This window comes from Artemia franciscana, chromosome 2 (genome assembly GCF_032884065.1).
Source record: "Artemia franciscana chromosome 2, ASM3288406v1, whole genome shotgun sequence".
Taxonomy (NCBI): domain Eukaryota; kingdom Metazoa; phylum Arthropoda; class Branchiopoda; order Anostraca; family Artemiidae; genus Artemia; species Artemia franciscana.
This window is the reverse complement of record NC_088864.1, coordinates 12,839,177-12,852,440: the sequence shown is the minus strand read 5'-3', so window position 1 is coordinate 12,852,440 and position 13,264 is coordinate 12,839,177. Positions and strand designations below refer to the sequence as shown.

The window sequence follows — 13,264 nt, the reverse complement described above, 5'->3', positions numbered from 1 at the left end:
TCCTCACAAAGAAATCCTCCTTCACATCCAACGTCTCATAAACTTTTCATTTTCCTTTATATCTTTTTCTGCAACTCTATCTTGGTTGAACCCAGTCTCAAAATGTTTTGCCCATCTCTATTTAACTCTTTCCTTAATTAACTCTTTCATTTAACTCTCTACTTAAGATCGCATGAATCTTTAAATACACCCCAGCACCATGCAGCCTGAGGTAAACACAGCTACGCACGGTACTCCTTCATCCCAATCTATTCAAAGCCTCCCTCTTTACACCATCTCAGGATGTTTCCATTTCCATTAAATCTTTCGTTGTGACATTCTCCCACTTCAAATGCAGACGACGTGATTTTCGTTTATCCCTAGACGGTTCTATACAAAGGATTAAATAAAAAAAAAAACAAGCCTTTTTTAATGAAAGTAAGGAGTGACATTAAAACTTAAAATGAACAGTAATTACTCCGTATATGAAAGGGGCTTTTCCTCCTCAACGCCTCGCTCTTTACGCTAGAGTTTGACTCTTCCTCTTGGCTCTACTTCTTAAAACAGCAAAACACTTTAGCGTACAGAGCAGGGCGTTGAGGAGGATAAGCCCCTTTCATATACGGAGTAATGTTGCTCCTTACTTTCATTTAAAAAAAATGTTTTTTATTTAATTTCTGGACGTTTTTTAATTAATGCATTTTTTCATCTTGGCTCTCTGCATATCAATAATTAGAACAAAATTTGCATTTTTTTGGCTAATTTGGCTAAATATTTTTATTACGTATATGAGGGGGTTTTCCCCTGGTCAATGCTTCTCTCTTTATACTAAAGCTTCAATTAGTCCTAATTCTTTAAGAATGACTTTAAGAAAGTGTTGTGGAGGAGACGAACACCCTTATATACGTGATATTTTTTTTTTTTAGGTTCTAATGCTGCTCTTTACTTCTACCTGATTTTTTTTCATTGTTTTTTTTTTTTTAATTAATGGTAGAATGGAATTTTTTCCCTCATGATAAATTTCTCCATGGAAAGAACCTCCCACGTAACCCCCTTCCTCGACCCCCCTTTAACGTGAAAAAGTCCCCCTGAAAACGTCTTTACACGTCCCAATAACCGGTACTATACGTAAACAATGGTAAGAAATTGTAATTTGCAGCCCCTTCCCCGTGGACTGTAGGGGATTAAGTCGTCCCGAAAGATATAATTATTAGGTTTTACGATTATGCTGAAGAAAATGGCAGTCTTGAAATTTTGATTCAGTGACCAAATAGTTCATTACCACGAACTTTTTGACTTATTTACCACACTATCAGCACCTGGAGCCTTATTGTTTTGTAACCCTTATAGTATTGTCACTAATTCTTCCTCACAAACAAGTCCTCCTTCATATCCAACGCATCATAAACTTTTTCATTTTCCTTTATATCTTTTTCTTCAACTCTATCTTGGTTGAACCCAGTCTCAAAATGTTTTGCCCATCTCTATTTAACTCTTTCCTTATTTAACTCTTTCATTTAACTCTTTACTTAAGACCGTATGAATCTTTAAATAAAGCGAAAAAATTCCTTTAAGAAATTTATGGCCATGAATGAACAATATTTACTAACTTCATATGAAGTTTCATGCTTTATTGCTAAAAATAAATGCTGTTCGCCAATGGAGAAGATCATGTATTGCCTGTAGCTATATTAAGAAAAATGTTAGAAACACTAGATGAAAGTAAACATGTCAATACTACTACAACTACAGCTGTGAACAACTCACCCCAGCACCATGCAGCCTGAGGTGAACACAGCTACGCACGGTCCTCCTCTATCCCAGTCTATTCAATGCCTCCCTATTTATACTATCCCAGGATGTTCCCATTTCCATTAAATCTTTCTTTGCGACATTCTCCCACTTCAAATGCTGACGAAATGTTTTTCGTCCATCCCTAGACGGTTCTATATAAAGGATTCAATGAAAAAAAGTTTTTTTTTTAAATGGAAGTAAGGAGTGACATAAAACTTAAAACGAACAGAAATTACTCCGTATATGAAAGGGCTTTTCCTTCTCAACGCCTCACTCGTTACGCTAAAGTTTGACTCTTCCTCTTAACTCTCCTTCTTAAAACAGCAAAACACTTCATCGTACAGAACAGGGCGTTGAGGAGGAAAAGCCCCTTTCATATACGGAGTAATGTCGCTCCTTACTTTCATTTAAAAAGACTTGTTTTTTTATTTAATGTTTTTCTAAACCGAATTTATCAACGCTAGATTACTATTAATCAATGTTTCTACCAGCCTGAGCACTAAAATCCCTTAAAAATTACCAGATTTCTACCTGAAATCCTGAATATTAGTTTTTGTAACCGCTTCCAAAATTCATCTGATTCACAGCAATATCAGTCTGTCGCTTGTATATAGAAACGTACCATAATGAGTGACACCTTGCATTTTTTGGTCATTAAATGAGTAACTATAATTTTATTACTTATACCTTCCTAACCAAAGCAAGACTTGGAAGTTTCCTTGTTCATCATGAACCCTTCTCATTGTCTATTTTCCTCATCTTTTGTAAATTCTATATCAACTGATTTCATTGTGGAGTGACATGAGAGGTGTAGCATAAGCGGGAGATGGTAACTTTGGCAATGAGGGTGAGGAATTAAAGCCAGGTTTTTCTTCTCACTCAATTGAACTATCTGTCTTAGCTTTTCCTACAATTAGCCATGACTTAATGCCCACAACCGTTCCATTTTAATTCCATTCTAACTCTCTGGGAAATGAGTTTCTGAAACTCTTAGAATAGTCCAGCTTAAAGTGTCGGAATTCAGATATTTGTTTTTAACTTTGTAAAATTTCCGTCCATAATTTTCATCAAGTCATTGAAATTATTATAGCCTCAAGAAAAGCAATGGGTCCCCCCAGCGTAGATGAAGAATTGATACTTTTTCTCAAGTTTACACGAAGCTCTTTAACCGGCATGGAATCGGAAAACAAGAAGTTCCTCGGACCTAAAGTTGAATTGTGGATTTGTATAATAGTGGGTCCATTTTGGTCACTAGATGGTCCAAACTTGGCAATACTCCACAAGAGTTGACGGCTTGCAAAGTCAAGCTTATACCCTCTAAATAATTTTTTATTTACACCTATAATTATTATACTACAATGGGGAGGCTGTCCATAATAGATAACATAGTTAGGAAGATGCTACTTAGCCCCAAAAAAACACCAGAATAAAATATAAAACGACAAAAAAATGTCTCTAAAGCAAATTCAAGTACAATGTTTGATCAAACAGTTCGTGGTAACGAACGTAAGGAGCGACCCGGCTCAATAGTAACCAAAACTCTAAAAAATGGAATTTTGATACCAATAGCTATATCAAAAGAATCGCATTTTAATGCTGGTTTTAAATATATAAGTTTCATCAAGTTTAGTCTTACCCATCAAAAGTTACGAGCCTGAGAAAATTTGCGTTATTTTGGAAAATAGGGGGAAACACCCCCTAAAAGTCATAGAATCTTAACGAAAATCACACCATCAGATTCAGCTTATCAGAGAACCCTATTGTAGAAGTTTCGAGCTCCTATCTACAAAAATGTGGAATTTTGCATTTTTTGCCAGAAGGCAGATCACGGATGCGTGTTTATTTGTTTTTTTGTTTTTTTTTTGTTTTTTTTCCCAGGGGGATCGTATCGACCCAGTTGTCCTAGAATGTTGCAAGAGGGCTCATTCTAACGGAAATGAAAAGTTCTAGTGCCCTTTTTAAGTGACCAAAAAAAGTGGAAGGCACCTAGGCCCCCTCCCACGCTAATTATTTTCCCAAAGTCAACGGATCAAAATTCTGAGATAGCCATTTTATTCAGCGTAGTCGAAAAACCTTATAAGTATGTCTTTGGGGACGACTTACTCCCCCACAGTCCCCGTGGGAGGGACAACAAGTTACAAACTTTGACCTGTGCTTACATATAGTATTGGTTATTGGGAAGTATACAGGCGTTTTCAGGAGGATTTTTTTGGTTGGGGGGAGGGGTTGAGAAGAGGGGGATACGCTGGGGGAAGTTTCTATCGAGAATTTGTCATGGGAGAAGAAAACTTCCATGACGGGAGATCAGGATTTACTAGCATTATTTAAAAAAAAAATAAAAAATAAATGTGAAAAAGCTTTTTCAGCTGGAAGTAAGGAACAGCAATAAAACTTAAAACAAACAGAAATTATTACCCATATAAGGGGCTCACCTCCTTATGATACCTAGCTCTTTACACTAAAGTATTTTTAGTAATTTCAACTATTTATTCTACGGCTTTTGTGATTCAGGGGTCATTCTTAATGAATTGGGATAAAATTTAAGCTTTAGTGTAAAGAGCGAGGTACTGACGATGGGGCGAATCCCCTCATATATGTAATAAAAACATGAGAATACAAAAGTTCTTTACGTAAGCTAATTTATAAGTTACGTAAATCTTTTACCAATAAAAAGATTCGTAAAAAATTAAAAGTTCTAGTTGCCTTTTTAATTAACCAAAAAATCGGAGGGCAACTAGGCTTCGCCCCCGCTCTTTTTTTCTCAAAATCATTCGATCAAAATTATGAGAAAGCCATTTAGCCCCCCCCCCAAAAAAAATATGCAAATTTTGTTTTGATTATTCCTCTGCGGAGGGCCAATCAAAGCATGCATTGATTCAAAAACGTTCAGAAATTAAATAAAAAAAAAACGAGTTTTTTTTAACTGAAAGTAAGGAGCGACATTAAAACTTAAAACGCACAGAAATTACTTCGTATATGAAAGAGGCTGCTTCCTCATCAACGCCCCGCTCTTTAAGCTAAAGTTTTTTACTGTTTTAAAAAGAAGAATTGAGAGAAAGAGTCAAACTTTAGCGTAAAGAGCGGGGCGTTGATGAGGAAGCAGCCTCTTTCATATACGAAGTAATTTCTGTGCGTTTTAAGTTTTAATGTCGCTCCTTACTTTCAGTTAAAAAAACTCGTTTTTTTATTTTTTGTCACTAAGGCGATGCAATTTCCTCGGGGCATGGCTCCTCAAGGTTAAACAGCACCACCGTTTGCAGTCAAATTTCTATGAGTCCGCAATAGGAGGGTTCCGGTTTCCCATATAGTGACGGAGCATGGATCTTGAGACAAAACAAAGACCCCTAACTATCAATAGTCAAATCAAAGCTAATAGGACAAAAAATATCGAAAATGGGAGTTTATGTGCCTTCCCCTAAATTCTTCCAAAACACCAGCGTGGTTTGAGCTTTACCAAAAGCAACGTAAATTTTCAAAGATAGTTTTTTTTAAAACCTTCAAAGAAGTTAATTGCATTATGGACCTATCATCAAAACTGTTATATCGTGTTTTTTTCTCTATTATAATTTAGTTGTGACTAGTTTTCCCCAAAAACAAATAATACTGGGGCATGTTGTAAACCCCTATTATTATCCTTCAATAGTTTTGGTAGAGTGATAACACAATGAACAAAATTAACATACAACTTTAATAGTCTTCGAATTAAAGTGAAGCTGGAGGGCACAGGGGGTTGAGGTAATCTGGTGGAAGCTGCGTCAAAAGAACGTTTCCAGCACAGGTTGCTCCGACAAGCGGAGCCTGTAACGGTATGTTACTTACAATCCAATTGACGTCACAACAGCATGTGATTAAATTCCCTAAAAGAAGAAAAAGTCAATAATGAAAGAGAAAAAACAGTGCAATGTGAATGGCTATGTTAAGGTTTGAGTTATTCCTGACAAATAACTACCACAAGCCCAGATGGGCCACATCCACAATTTAGAGCGACTAAACACAACGAAAAAAGAAAGAAAACAAATAAACAAATGCAGCAGGACTGGTAAAAAAAAAATTATATAGAAGATTAAGAACGATTAAAAAACCTCAGAATTTGTAGAAAATAAACCATACCAAAACACAAACTATTTATTTTTGTGAAAAAATACTACAACTAGTACTACTAACAACTCACTGCATCACCAAGCCACCTGAGGCCAACACGGCTACGCATGCTCCTCCTGTATCCCAATCTATCAAACCCTATTTTTTCTACCATCCTAGGAAGTCCCCATTTTCTTTAAAGCTTTTTTATGACGTCCTCCCACCCAAGACAAGGATGACCTACTTTCCCCGTTCTTCTTCCCCTTACCCCAACCAACAAATCCCCCTGAAAGCGTATGTACACTTCCCAATAACCATTACTATATGGATACACTGGTCAAAGTTTGTAACTTGTAGCCCCTCCCACGGGGACTCTGGGGGAGTAAGTCGTCACCAATGAAATAGTCATTGGGTTTTTTCGACTATTTTGAATAAAATGGCTATCTCAGAATTTTGATCCGGTGAATTTGAGAAAAATATGAGTGTGGGAGGGGGCCTAGGTGCCCTCCTTTTTTGGTCACTGAAAAAGGACACTAGAAATTTAATTTTCATTAAAGTGAGCCATATCACGACATTCTAGGACAACTGGGCGATTACCCCCTGAAAAAACAAACAAACAAATAAACACGCACCCATGATCCGACTTGTGGCAAAAAATGCAAAATTCCACATTTTTGTAGATAGGAGCTTGAAACTTTCAGAGTAGTGTTCTCTGATAGGCTGAATCTGATGGTGTGATTTTTGTTAAAATTCTATGAGTTTTAAGGGGTGTTTTCCTCTATTTTCTAAATAAGGCAAATTTTCTTAGGCTCGTAACTTCTGATGAGTAAGTCTAAACGTATTGAAACTTATATATTTAAAATCACCATTAAAATGTGATTCTTTTGATGTAGCTATTGTTTTAAAAAATTCCGTTTTTTAGAATTTTGGTTATTTACTACAGTTCGTTACTACGAACTGTTTGATACAAATCTACGTGCTAATCTCATTTCTTGCCTTAACCGCAGCTGTGCTAATCTCGTGCAGAGTACTAATAACTTTGATTTATTTGTCCGGCTTACTATAAAGCGACAAGATCTTCGCCAAAGCTCTCTTATCAACAGAATCAAACGCTTGCTCATACTCTATACAACTGAGGACATCAGGTGTCAATTATTCTTCTCAATTATTAACTTAAGAATAAAAGTTTGGTCGACGCAACCTCTACCTTTTCTAAAATTCCACTGTTATTCTTTTAAAACTTTGTCTACAGCATACCTCAGCCTAAGTAGTATCATATTACTAAGTGATTTACTACCTACGGAAACCAGGCCTGTGCCTGTGTAATTTCCACACTCACTCTTATCACCTATCTTATAGAGTAGTTTAATTAAGGTTTTCTTAAAATCTTTATGTACTTCCCCTTTTTCTAAAATCATATTCATAATCTTCAATAGTTTACTTCTAACCTCAGATCCCCCATATTTAAGAAAATCAGCCGGAGCCGTATTATTTTTAAATTCTTTTAGTACTTTTGCAAATCATTTCTCACAAAACTTTCTCACTTAACATCCAAGGTATCAAAAACTTTATATCAAAAATTCAAAAACTTATCTACATATGTTCCTGCAGCTTTATCCTTGTTGATCAAATTCTCAAAATGTTTTGCCCATTTCTCTTTAATTCTTCCCTTAACACTAATTGTGGCCTCACTCCTATCTTTAACTTTGATAAGTCCGGATTGACTATTCCCTCTAAATTTATTTACATACCAGTACAATATTTTGCTATTATGCGTTTACCTGCATCTTCCAGATCCTCGGCAATTTTATCCATGGTGTCCGCCTCACACTTCCTTAGTTCATATCTTAATACTTTTCCACTTTCTTCACATTCCTTTTGTTTTCATATGATCAATCACGCAAATAAGTACAAGCTCCTCATCGTCTCTATCAAACTTAAAGCTTATTTATTAATATTTCTACGTGTAGTCCTAGCTTTTTTCCCTAAAACACTATTAGCAACTTTACAAATTCTTTTTCTAAAATTATTGTAACGATCTTCAACACCATCAAATTTTAAACTCTCAAGTTTAGTGTCTAACTCTTCCTGGACAGTTTTTCTCAAATTCTCATCCTGGAGTCTACCAACATCATAAATTCCAGGAAGAAAGATATTCTTCCGAAATTTTAGCTTTGAATTAAACCTAGACAATACTAGATGGTGATCTATCTTTTAACATCAGTAACATCACTCCTTTATACCCTAGTATCATACTATTGATTCAACCAGTCTTCGGTCTATTATAGCATAATCAATAAGTCTTGCTACATAAAAAAAAATATACAAACTTAAATTACTAACGCAAATGTTATTAACAGATAGCTGAAAATTTCAATCCTTAATTAGACAGCACTGTTGGGATGAAAAGTATTATATGCCAAGCATAGGCAGCGCTTGGCGCTGATTATAATAAACAATTATCAGTTGTAAGGTAAAAAAGAAGTAAGGCTGGGGATTCATGTATTTTGAAGGGGACTCATTTGAAAGAAAATTAAAAGCATTAGCGCGCCTTTACAGAGTTTCCTCTAAAACATTTTGAAACTATCCAAAAAACTATTTTGAAACTACAATTTTATTTAGGATAGTTGGAAGTTTTAATAGCTATATCTTCTGTGACGACAAGAGCTCTCAGAGCGCTTGGGACAAGGGCTGTAAGACATGCAGCTTGACCATAGTTTACACAGAGCGTTTAATTATTGAAGAGAGGGGAAATGTATAAACCCACTCAAAAACACTAAATGCATACAAGTTTTCAAAAGGGTGTATCTAACTACATTAGCAGTTAGAAACTGCTACTACTGCTACTACTACTACTAGTACTACTACTGCTACTACTATTGACAGTACTATTTCTGCTCAAACTACTACTAAGACAAGGGATGTTAAGGTAAGATTTCAGAAAATAGTGAAAAAGAGGTTTAACTAAATCAAAACAAGATATGCGCATGCAGGCTGTCAAAAAGGGGGTATCAACAATAATTAGGGAGGGCTTAGAGCGCAAAGCTAAAATTTAGAGGGCATGCTGCATTAACAGAAACACTCTAAAAGTATACTACTACTACTACTAATTCTATTGACACAACTACTGCTACTAATATTGCTGATGCTACTGTAATTATTACTGCCATAGGCTAAGGTCATGAACGTGTAAATTCCAAGGAATATTGAGGGGGAATTTATTTTAAATCAAAGCACATTATAAATATGAAGGTTGGCTAAATGGCTTGTCAGCAATATCTTAGAAACGGCTTAGATTGTTCAGTTGAAACTTTCAGGGCATGTGAGGACAATATTGAGCTAATTAAAAGACACTGTGTGCAGATTACTACTACTACTACTACTACAACTAGTAATGCTACTACTTCTGCTACTAGTACTACTATGACCAAGTATAAGAGCATTAACAGGAAATTTTTCAGGGATTGTTGAGGGGGATGTTGAAATGAATCCCATTAGATTAGGAGCACGGTGGTTGTTATAAGGACACATCTTGAATATCCTAGCAACAGCTTAGGATATTAAGTTGAAACTTTTAGGACATGTTGAAGGGAATTTTTAACTAACCAAAAGGCACAATATGTATATTACTATAACTACAACTGCTACTACTACTACTACTACTGCTTCTACTACGACTTCTACTACTTCTACTACTACTAATTCTACTTTTCTTCAGGTAATGATGAGGGGCTTTTGAAGACTAACGGTATACGGTGGATCTCTTAACAAATGATGAGGGAATGTTAAACAATACCGAAACGTACTGTATGCTTGCAGGTTATAGGAAGAATGTATCAGCAGTATATTAGAAACTTCCTAGCGGATTAAGTTGAAGTTATCAGGGCATTTGAGAGGATGTAGAACTAACCAAACATAAACTGTAGTATGTCAATACTACCACCACTGTAGCACACAAAAAAACTACTAGTGATGTCACTACTACTAATCCCACCACTCCTTCTATTTCAAATGCAAAACCGACAGCTACTATTGCAAACGCCAAGGTTATTAAGGTAACACTGTCAGGGAATGGCCAGGGCTGAATTTAACTAAAATAGAACTCAAAAAGTACCTCATGTATGCCACTTGTCAAAAGTGCTTATCAGTAGTACTTCATAACGGCTTTAAGTACTAAGCTGAAAATTTCAAGGCATTTTAAGGGGGTATGGAACTAATCAAAATACACCTTGTAAATACGTTCAAATTGTCAGGGTATAGTTGAGGAGGAAGTATAACTAAATCAAATTGCACTTTATGCAGTCAAGCATGTTAAAAGGGTACATGTGTGACATGTCAGGAAAGGCAAAGAGAATTAAGTTGACTTTTTCAGGGTAAATTTTTAATTTGTTTAAGTTTTCAGAGTATATGTAAAGAATAGTTGATTAATAGTTGTCAATACTCAAGGATCTAACATGATGAGGCCAGAAAAATGTCAGCCATGTAAATCCTCATTGATCATGCAGATTTTCAACATATATAGTTGAATATCTTTCCCCATACTCATCCATCCAACCCATTATATTTAAATTATTACTATAAATTGTTGCATGTTTTTGTCCAGCATTTAAATACCTAAACTAAAATCGTGTTGTTATGGAGAAAAGGAGATTTAAAATATTCAAGCAAAAACTTCAAGCATAAAACCGCCATATATCACTATTAATAAATAAACGAAACACTAATCGAACAGAAATTAGAAGAAAAAGCCAAGTCAAACTTCATGAGCTGAAACTAAAACAAACAGAAGTAAGATTAACGTAATCAGTGCTTTCTAAACACTGGAACTGAATTTCCACTTTACTGAAAACAGGATATATTTTAATCCATTTCTCTTTCTGATAGATCCACAATTATTAATACTTTCAGAAATAAATATCAGTACATATTGAACTGTCAGTCCATATCTCCAACTGTAATACATCTGAATTGTTAGATTTAGAAGTATCTTGGGTTAATTTCAAGCTGAAATTTTTAAAGGTTTTTTTTTTAGCTATCAGTAAACACACTTATCAATGGCTTCTGCTGACTACTACTAATATTTAAAACTAATAGCCTCTTTCTAATAGCTGCTAATACTTACTACCGGGAGGTTATGATGTTGGTGACTCTAGGATGAGAATTTGAGAGAAACTTTCCGGGAACAGTTAAATACTAAATTGGAGAGTTTAAAATTTGACAATGAGGAAGATAGATGGAATAATTTTAGAAAACAATTTTTGAAGTTTCTGATGGTTTCTTAGGAATAAACGGTGAGGGGTTCAGATAGCACTATTAATGAGAAAGTTTTTTGTTTAACAAACAGCAGATAGGAATATTAATGAGAAAGCTTTATGTTTAATAAACAGGAGATAAATGGATTGTATGAAAATCAAAGGAATGTAAAGAAAGTGGAGAAAGTATTGAAATATGACAAATGGAGGTGTGAAGTAAAGGCAAAGAATGAAATTGCCTAGGATATGGAAAATGTGGCTAGAGGCCCAGTAGTAAAATATTTTACTGGCTTGTTAATAAATTGAGAGGGAGCAGTCAACACGGAATTGTTTGAGTTAAAGATAGGTGCGAGGCCACAATTAGCGACAAAGAAAGAGTTAAAGAGAGATGGGCATAACATTTTGAGAATATACCAAACCGAGAGAGGGTTTCAGGAAAAGATATAGAGGAAAATAAAAAATTGTGTGATATCTTGGATGTGAAGGAGGAATTGTTTCTTGGGGATGAATTAACGATAGATCTAAAAGGATCGAAACATTATAAGGCTTCAAGTGTTGACGGTGTGGTAAATGAATTCCTCAGATATAATGGCCCTGAGGTTAGAAATAAGCTATTTAAGATTACGAATAAGATTTTTGAAAAAGGGGAAGTACCTAAAAATTAAACCACTGTATCAGTGGTAGTAATTATAAAGGCATTAATATGGCCTCTTTCGGTAGCAAATATCTAAGTAATATGATGTCTTTATACCATTTATGCCATGAGATGCTGAAGACAAAGTTATAAGAGAAGAACTGTGGTTTTAGAAAAGGTAAAGGATGTGTCGAGCAAAATTTTACTCTTAGATTAATAGTTGAGAAGTGCCTGAGTTATCATACACATTTGGTGCTCAATTTTAAAGATTATGACCAAGCATTCTATTCTGTTGATTGACAAGCTTTAGCGAAGGTCTTATCCTTGAACGGTATACCAAATAAATACATTAAAGTTACTAGTGCTATGTTCAAAAACAACACTGCTGTTTTTGACCTCATAGGAAATGAGGTTAGCAGCTAGTTTCATATTAATCAGAAGCTGAGCAGGGTTGTGTTCGATCCTCCTCTATTTGGATCATTCTGACGGACGTTGTCTTAAAGAAAATGGGGAAGGCAATGGAAGATTGCCGAATCAAATGAGCAGGAGAAAAACTCTCCTGGACTTAGTTTATACTGACGATTTAGGGATCCAGGATAAAAGTGTGAGGGAGTTTTTCACAGTTGAAAAAACTTTGGATGAATATGAAGATAAGTCTGTAAACCAAGATAAGAATTTTGGAAGCTACAGGGATGACACTAGTCAAATATGGCTCTGAAGCATGGACGAACCGAAAACCGGATTAAGATTTACTAGATGCTTCGTTATGATTTCCCTGCTAACTGACTGTTTTTTAAACAATAGGCTGTACAAAAAATGTTTTACAATCCCGCTTCTTTGGGCTGTGAAATAAAAAACAATTTTTTTAAACTGAAAGTAAGGAACGAAATTAAAAGTTAAAACGAAGAGAAATTATTCCATATATAAAAGGAGCTGCCCTCTCCTCAACGCCGCGCTTTTAATGGTAAAGTTATTTTATATTTTTTTTTAAAGTAGAGTTGTGAGAAAAAGTCAAACGTTAGTGTAAAGAGTGGGGTATTGAAAAGGGGACAGGCCCTTTCATATACAGAATAATTTCTGTTCGTTTTATGTTTTAATGTCGCTCCTTACTTTCAGTTAAAAAGATTTGTTTTTAATTTAATTTCTGATTGTTATAGAATTAATGCATGTTTTGATCTAGGCTCACCGTACCTGAATAATCAAACAAAACTTAGATATCAATATTACTTTTTTTGGTTCTCTCAAACTTTTGATCGGAAGATTTTGAAAAAGAGGAGAGGGGGGAGAGGCCTAGTTGCCTTCCAATTTTTTTGGTTACTTAAAAAGGCTAATAGAACTTTTAATTTTATTTGGAAAGTTTTTATTAGTAATAAATATACGTCACTTACATAGCGAACTTCAATATTCGTATAATTTTATTACGTTTATGAGGGGGCTCGGCCTTTCGTTAATGCCTTTGTTCCTTACAATGGAGTTCAATTTTTGTTCCATTTTTTTTAAGAATGACCCAGGAATCACAAAGTTT

At 35.1% G+C, this 13,264-nt stretch overlaps 1 protein-coding gene across 1 annotated transcript in view; it reads right to left on the bottom strand.

Moving 5' to 3' along the window:
• Positions 1–5,442: 5,442 nt before the first annotated feature.
• LOC136037479 (leucine-rich repeat-containing protein egg-6-like) overlaps positions 5,443–13,264 on the bottom strand; it is a 48,150-nt gene continuing 40,328 nt past the window's right edge. The window contains exon 4 of the mRNA XM_065720204.1: positions 5,443–5,630. Coding sequence (XP_065576276.1) covers positions 5,476–5,630 — 155 coding nt within the window. The 3' untranslated portion in view covers positions 5,443–5,475. The remainder of the gene's footprint in view (positions 5,631–13,264) is intronic.